The 21,723-nt window shown below is 38.8% G+C and overlaps 1 protein-coding gene across 4 annotated transcripts in view; it reads left to right on the top strand.

Moving 5' to 3' along the window:
• Positions 1-21,723, top strand: part of Mt2 (tRNA (cytosine(38)-C(5))-methyltransferase) — a 244,870-nt gene that overhangs the window by 75,037 nt on the left and 148,110 nt on the right. For all 4 annotated transcript variants that reach the window (XM_089239441.1, XM_089239439.1, XM_089239442.1 and 1 more), the window contains exon 5: positions 8,946-9,165. In XM_089239441.1, coding sequence (XP_089095567.1) covers positions 8,946-9,165 — 220 coding nt within the window. The remainder of the gene's footprint in view (positions 1-8,945; positions 9,166-21,723) is intronic.

Raw genomic sequence — 21,723 nt, 5'->3', positions numbered from 1 at the left:
CACTCGCAACTTGTCGTAAGTTTTTAGTTCAGTGCCTTCAATTTATTTTGAAAATTCGATGTATCCCGTTAATGTCTATGGGAATATGATTAATTAAAATAATATGAAGCGCCAATAAAAAGTGCAATTTTCATAATTTTTTTCTTTTGACTATGTTTTGGCTTTTTGTTTTGTTCATCATTATGATAGATCCGGGGCATTTTGAATGTGTTTCAGGTCCATGGGCACTCGTCTTACGATTTACATGAGGAATTTTGATTTCTGAATCAATTCTGAGGTATTCGAGTACCTTCTGACAGGGCCGTAGCTAGGATTTTTGCCGCTCGGGGCAAACAGCATTTTTTTGCCACCCCCCACAACTTTGAAATTTGATTAATTTTGTAATGGTGTTCTTTGTTTCCACCTGAAACTGCTGCCCCCTAAATTTTGGCACTTGGGGCAGTTGCCCCCTCTAGTTACGGCCCTGCCTTCTGATACTTCCAGGACTCCGGCCCTGAGATGATTAATTTTTTTCATGTCATTGTCATGCCATAAATTCATTATTGAGGCCCTTGTGAAAAGATTGGTTTGGGAGGCCCCTGCCAAAGATCTCACTCAGCGCACAGATCCTGCTCCAGGATAGGGGGGTGACATGTCGAGAGCGCCAGGGCCGCAACTAGATAATTTGTTAGCCGGGAAAAACTGGCATTTTGACACCCATTGTCATGTACGTAGAACAAGCAGTTAAAAGGGAATTTGAAGCCACTTCTGGTCCAGTGCCTGGGGCACCAGACCTACTTGTTTCCCCCCCCCCCCCCCCAACTGCAACCTGCAGGATAAATTCAGAAATGAAAATTTCATAAATAAAGTTTTCAACAGAGCACCCATAAGCCTTAAAACACTTTCGTTTCCCCTTATGTAGGAGAATATTTTGATTTCAGAATAAAATCTAAGCTTAGGCCAGGGGTGCTCGGCCTCATGCCTCAAAGTACTGGAGGTGCTCGAGTGTCCTCCGCCACTGTATTTGTGGTTTTGCTACCTGTAAGCATTAAAAATTTCATCACCCTTCTAACGTTCCACTCCCATATTCTTGAACATGTATTACTGAAATATATGCCACCCATCCGAACCTTCCGCTATGTGGATATAGTATTGAGAAAAAAAAGCAACTTTTTTACGAGCTGCGATGAGTCATCTCTCTGGCCTCTAGTATTTAGGAAAATAATCACTTTTGCTGTTTTTTCCTCTTCATTTTGTTCCATCCTGTTACTTTGCTTTTAAAGGGGTATGTGTACGAAAATTTGACAAAAAACCCAGTTTTGAATTGAATTTAAAATTGTCTGTGTTCGAGTTTTTGTTCTACCTGGACTAATATTTTGAAATAAACAGCTGAAAGGCATTATATATGTTAATGTTTTTTATTAAAATGCTCTTTTCGCAAAAAAAAAAAAGTCAAATTTCTTCAAACATCTCTTGTTGAAGTGTCTTTAAACATTCTCTCAGCACTGAGGTGTTACATGCTTTGGCAGAATTTTTTAAAATTAAAATGATGAAAAAAGAAATTTCGGTTATTTTTACAAATGGTAGGAAAGCATGGGAAGACACTGTTTGTTAGGGTTTACTTGGTCCCTTTATAGAGCGATCATTGGTTTCATCTGGCAACCCAGATTCCCCATGCTTTCTCAATGGACGTGCTAGTTGCGCCACCTCCTGTTATTCTTTCCTCCATGGTTGTTGACGATCTATGTTCTTCCAAGGTGTTGCCATCATCTTCTGTAATACTGTTCTTCTCCGGTGTTGCCAGATACCCTACATTTACCCCCTTATATCAACAGTTGAATTTCTCTTATGCTCTGATCTCAAAGATCTACCAGGTGAAGGTGTAGATGCTTGTTGCTCTTTTTCATCATTATCAAGATGTGGGATGTGTTTTGAAAACTACAACAACTGCGAACTAAAAACCGTGGTCAATGCTGTCCTATAACATATCGCCCCTAGGGCTTTATGTCCCATTAATCCCTTTCCTGTTAACCTTACATTAACATTAATACAGAGTGATCCCCTGGGGGAGGACCCGTTCGAGTCGGATTTTCATTGATATAATGTTTGTTTATGTTTATTTTTCAATATTTATACTGTAATGATATACATGTACATTGTATGAAATGTGATTAATGCTTCTATATACCTTGTCTCACGAATGGAGGTGCCCGCGGACTTCCGTTTTGTCATCACGATTCCACGATCTGAAACTGCCATAGCCTTGTCAACGAAGGGAGAAGCCTGATCAACTTCCTCCATCTTGTTGAGCCTGTTGCCACCCATAGAAAAATAATATTCTTCCGATGATTACAAATCGCCCTACAACATGCAAATACATCGAGTGACATCGTAGTTTTCTCCGTGCGCCGAAGGACAACAGAATGCTGATTGGTCCATCGCAAAACCGACTCTCCGCTACTATATATACTCCTGGCTGATGCTTCAGCAGGGCATTCTCTCTCATTCGTTCTACAGTTCATCTCGCTTCATCAACTAAGCAGTTCTTAGTGTAGAGCAGGAAGCTCTCACCATAACCCTAATAATTCTCGACTAATATTTCAAGTGTTCTGTTTCGAGCTACTCCGGCTGGTCCGGGTAGTTAGTGGTACATCCTACAGTGATGTGGTTGCAACTTCATTCAACGAGCTACGATGTTCGACCTCTTCATGTGATGAGATATCACTAGTGTCTGTGTTGTCTTCTGTCAAATTAGTCGAGTGTCTTGTGTGCCATGTCATCGATGTGCCGACAGGTGAATCAAGATCTTGCGTTGATATCGTCTAGTTCCTCAGAGAGCTCTCCAAAATTCTCTTAGCCTGAGGGACCCTTGCTGACATGGTTGGGTGAGACCTTATGTTATAGTTTGGCAGTTGTGTTCAACTATATTTATTTGATCTATTTAACAAGAGTAACATAATATAGCATAATTGTGAAATACTAAATGATTTAATTTAGACAATTGCCTGTATTTTCTTTGTTTGCTAACGACTTACTCTGTGGATGAAAGAATCACAGGAGGTAGCCGTTAAGAGATGCTACAGTCCATCTGTTGATGTTTACCTTTTGACTTCCACGGCCATGATGTTTTGCCGCTCTGACTATGACCACATTTAATTCATTTCATATAATAGTTTTTTGTCACATTAAAGTATGTTATTTTTCTACAATATGCCTGATCAATTTAATTCAGCTTACTGCTCCACCTCTTTGAGAAAATACAACAGATGTGGCAACGAGTAAAGTTTGAATGTCTGTATCCTTTTCCGAACGATGGCAAAAACTAATCCCAGTGCCACAGATATTCATCAGGTAATACTTCAACAGCAGCAATGGATGGAAAATTGGTTGGCAGCTCAGCAACGAAACCAACAGGCACTGCTGGAGCAAGTTCTTGGACGACGAGCCGGATCACCGAAGGTAAGCATCTCTGCATTTAGATAGGATCCATGACTGGTGGAACACGTACCTGTGCTGTTTGAATCAGCATTTTGAAGTCCACGGCGTCACCAAAGACGAGCAGAAACGTGCATATTTCTTGTCATGGGTCAGTGTCAAAACTTTTGAATTACTTTAAAAGCTGTTCGCGGAAGCCGATGTCGCAACTTGTTCGTATGCGGATATTGTACAGAAACTTACTTCTTATTTCAAATTTAAAACCCATGTGCTTGCTGCTAGATGTGAATTTCTCAGATGTCATATGCAATCAGGTCAGACGTATGCGGAATGGGTCGCTGATTTACGAGGAATCGCTAGGGACTGTAGATTCATGTGTAATCGAGATGAATGTTCCCAATTTTTCGTGGAGTCTCTAATTCGTGATGCCATAGTTATTCATACTCCTCATGAGCAAGTTCGCTCTGCAGCTCTTCAGCATACGAACCCCAGTCTTGAAGATGTCCTCAAAATTGCAGAAAATTTTGAAGCTACACAGCACACAGTGCGGAGTCTGAAAGTGAATCCTAATTGTCCATCAACTTTTAATAATTCTCCGCCATGTGTAGTTCTGGAAATGAAAAATTCATACTCAAAGTAGCTGTCAAAGAATTCCAAGAGAAGTGAAATTCAGTGTTCGAAAAACCTGGTGATGTACCTGGTACCTGTTATGGCTGTGGCGGCAGACACCTAAGGTTTGAGTGCAAATTTCGTGAGGCTAACTTGTAATTTTTGCAAGAAAGTAGGCCATATTTCTTCCGTTTGCTATTCAAGAAAAAAATCTAATCAGAAGAAAAATTCTCCAAATCGGAAACATCAGCACACTAATACCTCTTTCCAGATTACAGAAACTATGAATGCTGCCGTGGACTGTACAGATAACAAATTACTCATTTCACTGATGGTTAATAACTATGACATGCCTTTTCAAGTAGATACTGGTGCTCCATGTTCCTTAGTTGGGACCAGGGGATACAAAGCTCTTGGGTCGCCAAGAGAAATTGATTGTCTCACTTCTGCAGGCATCTGGAAGCCATGTACTACAAGTCAATGGGCAGCTCCTATAGTTGTTGTAAATAAACCGAATGGTTCTATTTACATTTGTGGTGACTACAAAGCAGGGACGACGGAACATATTTGCTCGTGTTGCTAGAGCAATACCAATCATTTGAATGGTATTGCTCAGCAATACCAATCATACCAATCACTATTTGAACATAGCTCAAATATTGTACTGAAAGAGCTTTTTTTTTAAAATTAAAATTTTTGAAGAAACACCCTTTCCTTGTGAGTTGCATAGCTGTAAATAGCTCCTTTTGTTTGCTAGTCATTTCACGTCCAATACACCCTGTATATCCATTAAGAATGAGAATAAAATGAGCATCATAGAATCTGAATACCACAACGGTAGTCACAGCAATAGACATGAGATAGTGCGTTTCATCGCTGATTTCAGTTGAATCTAAACCCTTTGAGTGGCACTGAGAGACAAGATATCTCGCCTTCTTATTTTAGCATTGACAAGGCAAAATATTTTGTAAAGTTAATCCCGCTCTCAGTGAAATACTTTTCCCTATACCAATGGTTCACAAACTTTTGTCGACCACTGCTCCCTTGCCTAATTCATGATTCACCAGGGGCTCTTCAAGATAGATTAATAGATATTTTCCCATATAAACTTTTCCCGTAACTTCTTCAAAGCATAAATAGGTGCACAAATGAATATCTCAAGCTCGCTGTGAGACCTCACATAAAGGTTGGCGATGCCCCTAGAAACAGCGACGCACACCTTGAAAAAGCTGCTCTATACCGTAGGCGGAGATAGACTTGGAATTCTGAGGGGGGGGGGGCACGCTCATAATGATGTCAATTCCTATATAAATATCCTCCACCTTTAACGCTGGGGGGGGGGGGGGCGTATCTCCGCCCATACACTATATCAATGATTCCCAACGTGGGCGTTAACACCCCCTTGGGGGCGATGGAATGTTCCGGCGGTAGAAGCTACGGGTTTAACATAGGATCCCATGGGTCAGATTGCTTTGGGGGCGGTGGGACAAAAAAGGTTGGGAAACTATGCACTGTACCCATTACTTTTTCATTAATTTATACACATTTATTGCTGAAAATCATAAGGAAGCTTATTGATATTATGCCGTGTAAAGGGATAAAAACATCAGTCAATAGTCTCATCGATGTAGTTAAAAAAAACAAAAAAAAAAGTCGCTGAGAAAATAAAACTTGTAAAATGAAACAAAAAAATAATAATAAATGCAGTAATGAGACATAGCTTTGTTATCTGAAGTTTATACCACAAAAAAAAAAAAAAAACATACTACAGAATCGTTTATTCCAGCGCTATTACCAAAATTAAAATTCAAAGCTCAACATAAGTATAAATAAACAAATACACACAGACACAGAAACATGTATTTAAAAAAACCATCCTAGTAAAATGAGATGCTGTATATATATATTGAGATTCAGAGACCAAGGAGAAATGGTTCGATGATTGTTTTTCTATTTTTCATGACTTCTGACAGTGTGAGAGAGAATTTGTGAAGAAAAAAAATACATAAATGACTGCAAATAAAAAGAAAAGATACACAATGTTTTAATTAATACCATGAACATAGGCGTAAGCAAAATTTTCTCGGGGGGGGGGGGGTTTACGCAGGGCCGTCTTAAGAGTATCATGGGCATCGGGCCAAGTGGCTTTTTGGAGGCCCTACCCGGTAAATCCTAGAAAATTTCAACCGGATCTCATTTTTGTGAGGCCCCTCTTTCCTTGAGGTGCCCGGGTGGGCCCATGCGTTAAGACGGCACTGGGTTTACGTTTTTTCCTGCAAAATTACACTACAATTTTGGCTCAAGGGAAGTTAGAACCCCAACCCCCCCCCCCCTTGCGTACGGCAATGACCATGAAGTTATCGTCGAAAACACCAGGAAACCCATCCGCTGCTACTTCCAGAACGCATGTGAATAATCATTTCAGCATTCTATATTTACAGAAGACAAATCTCAACAATGATTCTTCTGCATGAAAGAAAAAATGATTTGATAAACGAGATCAAACACTGATTGCATGCACCATGAAAATTGAGACAAAAATGTCTCGTGCATCTCTTTTCTGGACATAAACGCGTACACAAATTATACATCATGTTGTACAAGGGAAAAGTGAAGGAAATGTTTTTAAGTAATTGAAAAAAAAGTATTTTAATTAAATCACTATATTTATTTTAATTTGCGTGTTTTTTTTCATTACTTTTCCGCACTGCCAACGGTGAAAGCCACCCCCCTCACCCACGGAGAACCTATGAATAGAACCAGAATCAGAATTTTAAGGTGATGCCTGGCCCTATTTCATGTTTCAGAAGTCTGCACACTTTTCCAGACGTCTGGCTTGCTCATTATCCGCTAGGGTTGACAAAACAGAATTTTGCTTAAAAAAAGACACCATTAACCAAATGTTGTTGTCATTTTCTTCCCACATTTCTTGTATTCATATACTCGTGTGATTTGCGTTGTATTGTTCAAAATCAAAGCCGGCACTGATGCCCGCGGGAAATATGGGAATTGCAAATGGATAGCGTCCTTTTCTCCTCGGAACCAAATATTTCTATAGAGAGAGGAAAAAATCGTTTTGCAGACCCATTCAACACATGCGTTCAATTAACAATATTTTAGCTGTCAGTCTTTTTTTACTACTCACTGATAGTGAGGCTATCATTTACTACTCACTTTACTAGCCACTGATAGTATACTTATTTAGTGTGCAGCCTGGCTGTTTTCCCTGACTGTTCCTTGAATAGATAGGCACTATACCTACCATATGAACGGGAAAAAAATTGTTTCTGTTGTACTGCTGGACTTCCTATGGTGTGTAATTTTTTTCCCGCTCATCTCTGTCGGATGACCAGCTGCATGTACAGAATCGAACCATTCCTTGCCATTCGTGTAAGATTGAACTATTTATGTCAGATAGTAATAATCATAAATTTGCTCTACTATTGTGGAATAATGAAACGCTCCTATGTGAGGAAAAATTTTTTTCCAAAGTTCAAAGGATTTCATTGTGACATATTGATGAACTAGATTCTACCCCGCGTAAGTTTACTTTTAAATTACATTTTTTTTTCTTTCTTTTGTGTAATTAACTGTAGAAAAACCATCTGCTGTCGTTTAAACTGGGAATGTTGCCAATAATTTTCAAGTTCAACTCTTAAATTCGGTAAAATTGTTGTGCAGATGTTGACGCCCAATTCCAAAGTTTGGCATTTGACCCCACAAGGAAAGGACTGACATGGGAGCGGACCTGTAACATTTACCATAATTTTTTTGGGTTTTTCAAGCTGTAAATTAACTACAGAAGAGCCTGTGAAAAGTTTTGCTTGGGGGGGGGGGGGCAGATGCGGCAAAAGTAAATACTGGACCCCTTAAATTAGAAAAAAGTGTAATATGTTTGGGTTTCACGTGGCCCAGGTTGTGCGCCGGTCCTTAAATCCACCTCCTACTTGGGCCTGCCAGAAATACCAGCCTACGGGATGTGAGGGCATAGCCCAGCCAACAAAATTTAAACAACAGGATATTCACTGACTAGCCAAGCACCTCTTCATCTTACTATCACCCCCTCCCCCTGTTCCCCAATTTTTCCTTTGCCCTCAGTGGAGAAAACGGTTGAGGCTGTCAAAGAGAAATGAGAAAAATGATTTCCACTGTGAAAGTGAGAGCCGCTCTTAACAGTGTGCGACAGGAGCGGTCGCTCTGTGCTTTGTGGGCCCCCCCGCACTCACTGTAAACTATTGGAGGCTTTCATGAATTCTGAAATTACTTCTTGCATTAATTCTGAAGTTTGAACAATTCTGAAATCCCCCCCCCCCCCTGTAATTTCTGAATTTTTATTGATGCTGGAATTATTTCTTTCAGTTATTTTTGATTCATCAAGTACAGAAATTTTTTTCGGTTTCAGGATTTTTTTTTCTTTCATTAGTTTAAAATTACCTTCAGTGCTGAATTTTCACCAGTTTTTGTGTTAATTTATTGAATTGTGTATTTAGCATTTTTTGTATGGATATTTCGCAGCATTCTTGTATATTTTGAATATGTACAAAAAATGCATGCCGATTCCTTCCCCCCCACATATATATAAAATCGGGCTAATATTTTTCGTGTCTGAAACTGTTGAGACGCACCGGGGCCCCTTAGGTAAGGGCGGGAGTGTCGTCAAAAAGACTGGGTCCATCCAGGCACAGCTCAGGGTCTAAAAGAAGAGCAGTCTCACAAAAATTAGATCTGGTTGAAACTTTCGATAAGCCAGTTTCATTATATACACATCTCATTTTTTAAACTAGTGTTTATAATCACATCTTGTTTATTCTATTCACATTTGATTGATAGACAGTAGAATTATTGAAACACATTATTTTAGTGTTAAAAAAATGCATTCGATATGACACAACTGTCATAATACTACCAGATTTTTATTTTAGGCTTGAAAGAAAACCACCCTATTTTTTCCTTGAAAATGTATCAGGATTTGAGAATACTTGTGCAAAAGATATTCTCATCAAAACATTGACAGAATGTGGCTATGTCTACCAAGAATTCCTTCTATCTCCTATTCACTGTGGAATACCCAACTCTCGAATGCGGTATTATATTATTGCAAAGCAATATCCTTTGAAGTTTGTCTTCTCACCCACTGGATTGGTAATTTTATTTCTGGCCTTCTAGATACTTTACTTTTTAGTTTTGCTCAATGTTTTTTTTAGTTTTTATTATCTTTAACGTATTTTTCCATATAAGGGGAATAATCTATGAAATTTCGAGTATCTTTTGTCATCAAGAACAGAGTGAATTCACTTGCACATTTTGTAAAAACCAGTTTTTTTAAAATCATATCCACTGTCACGTTTCAGAGTTATATTCAGGAGCTAAACCTTGTTTTACCTCTAAATAGTATTATTGAATTGTATCATTGCACCTGATCCGAGAATCAGGCACCAGTTTAAACCAGGTTTATTTCGTTTAAAACATTTTTTTTTTGGTTTAAATAGCATTAACATTGAATAATTTTTCAGAAATTTTATTGTTTTTAAACTTCTAATAATTGATTAAAATAAAATGTTTATTAATTTAATTATCACTATTCCAATATTAATTAGTCTACAAATATTTCTTAGAAATTTTCGTTAACAAAAATCTACTTTTGCAATTTAGTTATTTTTTTTAGCTCAATGAATTACTGTGTGTTTGAAAATTCTTAATACTATTATTAACCATATAATATAAAGGTTTTTCTCCAGTTACTTTCAGTATGCTTAATTAGGAAACTATTTTGCAAAAACTGTGATAAAATTAGGTGAATATAATGTATTTAATGAAGCACAAATAATGCAGATTAATTAGCGATGACTTACGATATGCAAGGTGATAAATAAAGTTCTGATTTCAAAACACTTTAAAAAAATCATTATCAGACGGACTTCAAAATTTACATGAATATTTCTGAAGCAGTGGAATTTTAAATGGCAAAGGGGAAAAAAAATATTTAAAAATGTAAAATTAACGAAACTGTACTCATCCAACACGTGGAAAATTTGCTTGCAGAATGGAAATGAAAGCCAGTCAGGGCAAAATGATAACTAAATTAATATTGCACGATTTCATAATTCATGGAAACATTACAAAAATGAAGTAATTGAACAAATAAAACTACAACTTATTTAAGAAATGTTAAATATGTTGTCCATTATATTCTGGCTATGAGGTGAAAGCATAAAAATGCTTGTTCTACAATAGATCATAGTATGTCATGGTCATGATGTGGATATGCTTGCAATTCGACCACTGCACATAACATTTTGGGGTATTCCCAAAGTCAAATGTTGCAAGGGTTAAGGTCAGGTGAACTGACGGCCAGGTGTCATTTCATTGTGTTATTGTGAAAATGATTCTTCAGTAGCTGGTATTGCAATGTGCATCTTGATAAAAGTTATACTATCCACACACTGATGTTGTTGAGATGCCAAAATGATGTGGTTACACAAAATGCTATTATCCTGCTGTCCAAGTACAGCATCATCTACTTGCACATTTTTCTTTTCTTTTGCCAAAGAAATTTTCATTGCTTCAGGAGCATCCATGCAAATTTTCAAGTCATTCTGACTAGTAGTTCTTATTGTATAGTTTTGGAATCAAAACTTCAAATTATAATCACGCTGCATATAGCTGATTATTTTTCGTAAATCTGTTACTACTATACAGCAGAACCTTGATTAACTGGACTTAATGGTGAAAGTATAAAAAAATATTATTGAATATATTAAGACTGGGTGATATACAGTGTGAGATGTTCTACTTCTTATGGGAAAGAAAATGTCTGTGTGGTAATGTAACTACTAGTACACAATAAAACTTTAAAATTAAAAAAAAATACCCCTATTGCGACTGGTGTCTATGCTCTTTGTACTGTTAATTTGAAAATCTTAGGTGTACATTTATTACCTAAAGAAAAGAAAATAGTTTTCGTGTCCCAAGTTAGTTGCGGGAATATGATTGCAGCATGGGCTAATGAATGAGCATAACATTTAGCATTGACAAGTGCATGGTCGCTCATTTTGGTTCGAACAAACCTCTGTTTCTCTTATGAGTTGAGTGATGTCACTATCCCGGATGCAACTAGGGTCACCGACTTGGGAATTCTCATTGACAAGTGGCTTAGGTTTTCTGAACATTGTTCAGCGGTTGTTAAAAAAGCAAATAGAATGCTCTGTTTCATTTTTAAAAAGGTCTCTTCTCATTCTTCCATATTTCTTTGGCTTAGTTCGTCCTGCTCTGGAGTATGATGTAAGGTTTTAGAAACCATATCTACAGAGAGACATAGACTTGTTTGAGGGGGTGCAGAGAAGAGCTACATGTGCACTTGTTGGCACACAAGATTTGATGGTTTGCACGCATTGGTTTTAAGGCCTATAAAGAAAGACTTGATTTCCTGAGTTTTTTTTACATTGGAGGAATGCAGGTGTTGAAGGATATGATCAAAGTGTTTAAAATTTTGAATGGAATGGATAGAATGGATCATGAGTTATTAATGCACCATCAATCAACTGCTTTGACTGAGAGGACAATGGTGTCATTTAGTAAGGGACAATTTTGGGCTGTGGTGTCTCAGGGAGTTTTTCCTCTAAATAGGGTTGTGAATAAATAGAATAGCTTAACCCCAGGGGTAAGCTATTTCACCATGATTGACACTTTTATAAAGTTCAATAAGCATATTGGGATAAATCAAGAAGTTATCTATACTCAAATTAAGACAACCACAATCTTTTTTATGGGCAGTGTATTATATAGTATTAATTATTAGTTCCTTCTTTTGTGATATATGCTTTTATATTGGGTTACTGTAGTTTGGGTATATTTGACATGTATATTTTTTTACAGGCATGATTTTTTCAGCCACCTCATCAGGCAGTTTGCCTGTTGTGGCATTTTTATTTATATTTTATATCGGACTGAATACACAGTTCAGAAATCAATTCATCAAAAAATAATGTCACAACCTTCATTACAAAATCACAACGCAAGTTCTCTGGTAAGAAAATATCAGACGTCTCAGCTCACATTCAAGAAAAGAACAAATTATCTTAGGAAGTGAAAAACTGACAAAAACAATGTGTGTAGAGACTTTGGTTGACATGATCAAAAAAAGAACAAAACATTGAAATGCTTGAAAAGCTAGAGATTAAAAGTTTAGTGATCTCGGTGGGCACTAAGAGGTTTCAGAAATCTCTTTATCTCATTTATTGAAACTTCATCACTGTCATCAACACCAGGAAATGAGAACACACCAGTTTTACTCAAGTTCTCATAAATATACGGATTGGGAGCAGCTGCGTATCTGAACTAGCAGATGCAAATAACCTATGACCATTCCCATGTAATTAATTTGTAATTCAATATAATGTGCCTAACATGGGACAGTGTCTCTAGTTTTCAGAAAAACTTGATTTTTTTATACTCAAGCTGGGTTGTACTTAACAATGGTGATTAAAAAAAACATATTGAACCGGCATTCTATTGGGCAGATCTTAACTAACATTGCCTTAAATCAGAGAAACTTCTATGTCTAAATATAACTGTGGTGCACTGTATATATATATATAGTTCACTAAAAAAATTCATAACTTTTTAGGAAAACACATGAAAACCTTTTTCCCTCAACTGAAACATGTTCTATGCTATTGAAACTATCATAAAATGTTTTACCCCATAGTTTCCCAAAATCTTTATTCCATCGCCCCTTCTTCAGAAATTTTTTTTCTCATCGCTCCCCCAACTCAAGTGAACTCATAGGAACTGTATCTTCTATCACCCCCCATGGACCATTTCATCACCCACTTTGTGAGACACTGTGTTAACACAACAACAAACAAACCTGATGATCTTTAAATGTAACCTTCAACAACCATCAGGGCAACCAACATATTAATACGAAACATCCCAAGTAAGCACACTTGACTCTTTATTTTTTTGGAAACTGAAATTTATTGAATTTAGAGCTTAATTTTAATTATGTGGTATTACCTTATTAGTACCTGTTAAATTTTCAGGGTTCGCACATCCTTACAAACTCCTTAAAAAGTCCTAACTTTTTATTTCCCTCTAGGGAAGGGCCCTTATAACTCCTTACTTTTTGCAGCCACTCCTGAAAAAGTCCTTATTTTTTTTCTCTGAAGGGATGATCTTTCTTAGAATAGGCATTCCCCATGGTGATGAATAGCATTGCCTAGAAAAATAAGAGGAAGCTTCCCCCAAATATAAAGAGGGAGAAAAGAGAAAAAAAAAACACCCTCCTTTGTAATAGGAAATGTGAAAGCACAGGATGGGATTGGAACATCCGTTACTATTTTGTCGTATTTAGTACGATTTTAGCAAATTAATATGATTATAAGCTTTTGCTTCTAAAAATATGATTTTTTACAGAATCACTAATTTTGAAGTTTTCCTGCCTATGACGCAAACTGGTCAGCATTGGAAATCGATGGTTCATTGAACGACATCATCACTCCCCACGCCCAGCGGTGAGAAAAAGTTAAACACAGCTGGGATTTTTTTTACTGGTGCAGCTTATGCTGCGACACGATGTATCGAACCGCCTATATTACGCAGTATACTGAGTGCAGTCCTCGCAGCGCTCTTATTTTTCCTATTTTTCTACTTTCGCCACAATCGTCCTTTTTTACCGCAATTCTCTCCTATTCCTATTTTATTCTCCATTCTTTTGTTTACAGCCTATATCTCACTACGAAAATTCTGAGAAACCGCAAAATGTCACTGCTTTCCGCAGTTTTTTTGACCGGTTTTATGTGTTTTATTCACATCACAACTCGCTACGAAAAAGGAAGAGAGAAAAAAAATTCAGTTCCACTGGAGTAGGGGATGACGACAGGCGTATCTTTTCGTGGCCGTGCCTTTAAATGCTAAAAACTGAAGTCCAGTGGGGAAAGCAAATCTTTTTCGCAAATCGGTTGCCGTAAATAAAAAGGCAAAAAAAAGGAGGGAGGAACAGGCTCTATCCACACTCAAGAGATTCTGTGAGAGCCTATATGTTTCTCTCTCCTGGGATCCCGTAACGAGCGTTCATCCCTGAAGCCAGGTTTTCCTAGGAGTAGGCTTTTTGCGCCGCATGAACCGAACTGGATCATTTTGTGTCGGCAGAAATGTGTTACATAATGACGTTATTCATTTGTGTTTTCTAAGCGTGGCGCATCAGCTCAGGACGGCTATATGGTATATGACCCTGGCGTCAGGTACTTTATCGGCTGCATGCTCCGGTTTGAAGGGAAGACACACAACATGAAAATGAAGCGATCGATGAAACGTGTGGCACATGATGCTTAACTCCTCCAGAAGCAGTCTGCCAATCATGCCCAACATAAAGCGCTGACGTGAGCCGTATTGCTCTTTGTAGGAAAACAGTTGTACTGCTTTTCTTATTGATGAATAGACTGTGTGTCACATTAGGTGATTCACATTGCGTGCGGCACAGAAAACCTGCTTCTAGGAAAACCTGACTTTAAGTGACAGAGCCTGAACCATGTCTGGTTTTACAGAAAGGGGGGAGGAAAGACGAGCCGATCAGCTGCTAGCTGAACCCACTTTTTTTTTAACCTTCAGAAAATAACTTACGTGTATCTTTATGTTAGGGGTCATTCAAGTATTACGTCAGCATCGATGGGTGATTTCCGATTTGCTGACTTTTGATGACCGGGGGTGGGGGTTGGATGATGCTTACGCCATCAAAAACCCTTTATATAAATATGAAATATTCTTAATGGCGTCTTACTCGTTGCGTAAAAAACAAGTACAACTTTTCATTAGTTTGTGAGCACCTGAACTAACATTCTCCCTATTGAGTCCCCTACAGAGCCACTTTAGTAATCTCTAAGTACTTAGTGGATCCAAGTGATCTGGATCTGTGCCGCACGTCATAGAAGTGATCCGTGATTATGCCACGGATCACTTAAGTAATCTGGGAATGTGCCGCGGATAATTTGAGTGATGTAGAACTGCACTGGTGACCGCACCAATGCTCTAAAACTTTGTCACATGTCACTTAAGGGATCTCTTAATGTGCCACAGATTGCTTAAATGGTCTGGAACTGTGCCACAGGTCACTTAAGTGATCTGTAAATGTGCTTGCGGCACATTCTTACCTCATTTTTACAAAAATAGATTTGGGGACAGGCCACATAATAACCCCAGGGCCACATTTGGTCTGCACAGGCCAAATGTTTACTGCAAGTCAAGGGTTACCAAGGGCTTAGTGTAACGTGCCGATGGTCCCCCAGCATAAAAGTCAGTAGTCGCCGTCACATAAAAAACATGTATGTTCACTTTTGTTGCTATTCATTGGCAGCGGTGATCATATGGCGACGATCAAGGCCGATCGTAATGATGTCCGCCTACGATCGCATGCAAATGCGGTGACCTTGAAGCCGATTGGCTTGGTTGGGCACGTGCGGTCAGAAGTTTTTCCATTAAATACCGGCCGTACGTTGTAACAACTCTCTCACTAGCTCTCTTCCTTTGTTTTGTTCATTCAACTGAAGCCCTCTAGTTGGACGGTTCTCCGTCTTGCTACCATATCATTTGGCCTTAGGCTGGGAAAATGATCCAATAGTTATTCAAAATGAAATAGTTTACAGTATTTGAATTTGTTTCCCGGCAGGTCCGGAATCGAAAGCATTAATTTATCTTCATAGTCAAAATACTTCATAGCTGATGATAGACGTAGCAACTGTCCTTGTCAAGGCTACATGAAGAAAGTGACATCTTGGAGATCCGGCCCTCAACCGAGAGGCCCCCCCTGGAACTGATCGAGGTGGTCCGGCCCTCAACCGAGAGGCCCCTGCTGGAATAGATCTGACCCTCAACCGAGAGGTCCCCTATAGCTGATGGAGGCGATCCGGCTCTCAACCGAGAGACCTCCGCTGATACTTACGGGGCTACGCTACGCTGAAGTGACTATAAACGTCAGACGTTCGACCGGCATATAAGATTGACTATTGATGACCATAAACCGGTGAGACCGTATCTTTCTGTCAATGTTGAATAGAGGGTTCAGTGTTGAATTAATCTGGTGTTAAAATTGTCTAACTTATACATTTGAACCTAATAAATAATATTTTCATGCAAAAGTTTATTTGTAATAATTTTCCACTTGTCGTTTGCTACTACAATTACTGGATATTTCGAACCGGGCAAGCAACTCCCAAAAGGGACATTGCATTAGCGGTAGGGTCGCAATGGATTTCTTGAGCAATTTTGAGTTCTTAGCCTTTAATAGCATTGAAATTAACAGAAATTTATTATAATAACATATAAAGATATTTTCTTTCGAAATTTTAATTCTTTTAAAAAATATTTTTTGCATTAAAAAAATAAATTGATCATCTGGGGAGCCCCAACCCAGATTCCACCTCTGTACATCTCTGATCCCACCAATAAGCGTTAGGAGGAAGGGGAAAGAGCGCTGATGAAATTTTGTTGATGGGGAGGGTGAGAGTGTTGCTGACTTTTTCTGACGAGGGGGGGGGGTGGGTCAAAAATTGCTAAAAATTTGCTGACGTAATACTTGAACAGCCTCTTATTTTAAAGCATGCATGTTTTCAACCCATGGCCTAAATGTGTCCTGCCTCAAGTGACCCTGGTACACTTACAGATAAATTAAGTGGCTTGCGGCACATTCTTACCTCATTTAAATGACCTGCAGCATATATCCAGATCACTCAAGTGGCTCGTGGCGAATTCTTACTTCAATTGAGCGGCCCGAGGCAAATTTCTCAATCACTTAAGTGGCCTGCGGCACATTCAATTGCTTGAGTGAGTGATTTCCAGGGGAGTTTTCTTTCCTTCTTTCAAACCGAGCACAACTCAAGTCTATCCCCATCTATGGGCGATTTACTACCAAGTGAGTTGTGCCGAAAGTGTAACTGTGTGTGTACCTAACAAACAGTCTGAGTGCGTATGTAGTGTTACGTTTGATTTTTCAAAGCTGCCATCTATATTTCAGAAGTGAAGTGAGTGTTATGATTGAATTACATTTGTACTGTTTGTAGGTCTGTTGCTCTCTGTGGAGAGACTTTTTAAAGTGGAGATTGGCTTGCATTCGCACCTTAAAGTTGGGAACCACAGAAAACCAACCTCAGCCAACCACCGCTGTGACGTCGGGGAAGGGGGGGGGGGAGACTGGATGAATCTCTTTTTTTGTTATATAACATTGTAAAATTTGCAACAACAGAAGCCAGAGATAAATCCAGTCAGGTGGCCCTGGAATTTATTTGTTGTGAAATTAATACAAGTGAAAACTTTTCGTGACCTCATGGGGGGGGGGGGTTGATATGGCTCCAGGGCAGGGTCCCCGATGGGGAAGTTGACAGGTTTCATTTCGGGGGCCCGGGATGAATCTCATTGTTTTTGCAACTTTAGCAATAAAAGTTTGCTATAAATCCATGTATCGGGCCCATAAAATCTGCATATTGACTTCCCACTTCTTTGTTGGGGGCTCTTGGATTTTAGTCATTGGTAAAATGAATATGAATTACAATTTTTTGTGGTGCTCATGGAGCAGGGGGTACAACAGGGCTCCAGGTTGGGGACCCTTATGGGGGAAGTTGACCCATTTTTGAAGGGTGCTGGTTGAATCTCATAAAGTGGTTTTTTTGTTGCTTTAAGATTGTAAAATTCCTCAGTAAACTGGTGCTTTTACATGCCACTTTTCATATCACTGATGAAGTGGGACGAAATAAACAAGATATGATGTGATGAGAAAAAGGGTGTTGCCGCCAAAGGGTGCAGGAAGGCTTTGCACCCCAGTATAGCTATGTTCATAAACTTTTCCCCATATTAAATTTTTAATTAAAAAAATTTGACTCATTCAGAAAAGCAGATCATGTGAAGCTGTCATGACTGGATGCGTCATGAAAAAACTGGATGCGTTTTCTTAAAAATACATTTTGTGGCTTTTTTTGAGATATATACACTGCTGGCCACCCAAATTGCAACACCAAGAAAGACAAGAGATATCGCAACAATATTTATTTTGTAGATAACATGTTGACCAAGCATCAAATGATTAAATTTATAGACTTCTGTGAAGTGTGGTTCCTGCCAAACTCAGTAGCCAGAGTAGCCGCCATTGTTGGAGATCACCGCTGCCACACGCCTCGGCATTGATTCAAAGAGACTTTGGATGTGTTCTTGGGGTACAGCAGACCAAGCAGCTTCCACGCGTTGCCAAAGTTGATCTGGTGTGGCAGCTGGGGATGTAATCTGGGTCAATCGTTGAGCAACCATGGACCACATGTTTTCTATCGGCGAAAGATCCGGAGAGCGAGCTGGCCAGGGAAGCAATTCAATCTGGCGATTGACGAAGAACCTTTGGACAATGCGCGACCACACGTGGCACGTGTGGTCGCGCATTATCCTGTTGAAATATGGCTGTGGGCAAGCCCTGAAGGTAAGGAAGGACAACTGGCTCCAACACCTCGGAGATGTAGCGCTGGCTTTTTAAAGTACCGGCAATGCGTACTAGAGGAGTGCGAGAGTGATATCCAATACCGCCCCATACCATAATACCCGGTGCAGGACCAGTGTGGCGGTGCATAATGCAGCTGTTCAGCATCCTCTCTCCACAGTGTCTCCAGACTCGAATCCGACCATCGTGGTGTTGCAGACAGAAGTGTGACTCGTCAGTAAAGACAATTTCATTCCATTGTGCCGTCCACATCCTTCTTTTATCGCACCATTGGCGGCAGAGACGTCTGTGGTTCTGCGTCAAGGGTAGACAAAGCAATGGACGTCTTGCGGACAGACCACTCTGCTGTAAACGGCGTCGAATGGTACGCGCAGACACTGGATGATGCGGTACAGACTGAATGTGCTGTGCTATGGTTCGTGATGTGGCTGAGCGATCCGTCACTGCCATACGCACAATACGCCTGTCATCACGTGAAGTGGTGCACTGAGGTGGATGCGATCGAACACGTCGGTCCGTCGTACCCTCCTGCATCCAACGATCACATATCCACATTACAGTTGTTTGGTTTCGTCCAACACGACTACCGATTTCCCTGAAAGGTAATCCACAATCTCGGTAGGCCACTATCCTTCCTCTGTCGAACTCGGATACTTGATCAAAAGATGATCGCTCTTTTCTACGAGGCATAATTGATCGTTTTTTTGAAAAAACCACAAGAAAAACACAATTGCCGTACTTCAAATCGTCGAAATCTCCAAGCCTTAAATAGCGCTTTGAAGTGGCACCACAGGCGCGCGTGATGTGCGTCTGCGCTGAAATTCTAATCATTTGCATATCTAACCTCCACTAATGCATGTTGTAAATTTCATATTATTTGCATGCTTCCTTCAGGGTGTTGCATTTACGGTGGCCAGCAGTGTATATGAAATATATATAATGTATATGAAAGGATTTGAATGAAAAATGTTGTTAGTTATTTTGTAGCTTATATATGAGCATATTTTCTTAAACAGTTTACAGTGATTTAACTCTTATTTGGTCAACATCAGTTATGTCTCTCTCAGAAAGGGCCACGGCTGAAGTAAGATAGACAAAATTTATTGCAAACTCAAAACATCACTTCTGATTTCTTTAAATCATTTTAATACTACTACCGCAACTCTCACTCTCTTCTTTCTCTTACTTACACTTCTCAATACCTAATACTGATCATCATCCTCTGTTACTGTTTGAATTTGTGTTCTCAAACAGACGCTCGTTACTTGCGCATACAGTCACAGCATCTCTTCTTTTTCAGCAGCTGAAATTCCTACCCATCATACCTTTTATTCTGAAAGTTGAAATCTTGGAAACATTGAAATAGAAATTAAAAAAAGACATTTAAATGAAAGTCAATCCGCATGCTTTTGTTTTTAGTCTAGTGGTGCAATTTTTTTTCCGGGGGGGGGGGGTGGCCCCCACGACTCATTAAAAACTCCTTACTTTTCATTTTGAAAATTTTGTATGAACCCTGAAGTACTAAACAACCATACTTAAAAATAAAATCTTATATTTGCAAAAGGTTACAGATACATTTTTGTTGTATTAATAAATTTCCAAACAAAAATTACTTTCATGTAGATGCAAGTAAAAATCAACATTTGTAATTTGTACAGGCTGGTAAAATGATGAAATTTTTTCTCACAGGGGCAGGGGCGGCTTAAGCAAGGGTGCAAGGGATGCAGTGCACCAGGGCGGCAGGTAGGAATATGCAGCAGATTGAACTGAAGACACCAGAAGTTGGACATCATTTTTAAAAAAATTTCTAATATTAAAAATTCTCACATGTGACATCACGCTTTTTAGTCATAGCCTGATGACAAAATTGTTGAGAAAACTTGAAGAAACAGTCACGGCCTGGGAACGTAATACCAGAAACAATATACTCCATCACAAGGGGTAATAGCTCATTTTTATGCCCTCAAATATTAATTTTTCCAGAACTGTCAAATAAAGGCAAAAGAATAATTCTGGAGCACCAGAAACACCTTTGAAATTAATTTATTAATCCTTTCACTTATAAGCAATTGCAACAAATACATTTTGAATGATCTCTATTTGAAGAATCTGCAATAAATATGGTAACCTTGTCGTAACCAAACTGCTCCCTGATGCCATAGTTTTGAAAACGATGTCGTCCATTATGTTATCATCAAAATATAAATTAAAGATATCAAGTGGATTACTGAAATCTGGCACACTGACCTTAAGACCTGGTACTCCACTGAAAGGAAATCTAGGTGGAGCGGGTGAAGAATTGCTAGCATTGGGTCTACACCAGTCTCTGGCAATTGAAATGGCATCTTCATCTAAGCTGGTTATCAATGTTTCTGACGATTTGCTTTCTGAGCTCGAAAATAGCTCATCACTCTCACTCATCTTTTCTTTTTTAGTTCCTTCCAAATATTCCAATAACTTATATGAGAAGTTTAAATTTTTACATACGATCGAAGCAGTACTAGAATATAAAACTACTCTTGGAGATTCACACTTGTGATCAGATTGATGAGTGAAAATGGAATGAAAGGAGATATGTGCTTTCTCTAACAAAGAGATGATATTGTGTTTAAGAAAAGAAGTTTCCAGTTATTAAGAAAAACAGCATTGAATCCAAGAAAACGACTGAATCCTGAATAAAAAGAGTTGAAAACTTTATTACAAAACAAATTTCCACCCCTTAGGAAGTTTTTACTCAATCTTTTTGTCAGGGATTCCGAACTGATACAAACAGCTACCAGTAATACCACAAAGTGAGGAGAAAAACAGGACGTTTCATCTTTGTGTCAACTGTTATGACTAAAAAAACGGGGTTGTCAATTGTTAGGCCGATACATCAAATTATGTGTGTTGGCGGCTATTTTGTACGCCAATTGTAGCGAGCGTTTTTCTGTGACTGTATTACGAAATAAGTCGTTAACCAGGAAAGGAGACGAGCAGTAGGCTGTCCCTTTAAAAATAAAGTTAGTACTATAGGAGTACGTGTTTAAGTTCAATTGTGTGATTGAATCTCATTAATGCACAGTAGTAGCATTTTTAGGTTACATTTTTAACTGAGCTATTGAACAGTTGGTCCGTCGAGCCGGAGGGTAATTGAAAATGAATGCTAAATATAATCGTCAAAAAGGAACTGTAAAATCTAAAGTTACTCAACTAGAAAATTTTGCTAAGGACTTTGAGCCATCAGT

Source organism: Pholcus phalangioides, unplaced genomic scaffold (genome assembly GCF_987345545.1).
Source record: "Pholcus phalangioides strain wild (caught in Gottingen) unplaced genomic scaffold, Ppha-v1.0 ptg000011l_1, whole genome shotgun sequence".
NCBI classification, from domain to species: Eukaryota; Metazoa; Arthropoda; class Arachnida; order Araneae; family Pholcidae; genus Pholcus; species Pholcus phalangioides.
Note: the sequence above shows the minus strand (reverse complement) of the source record. Positions and strands in the feature narration are given on the sequence as shown.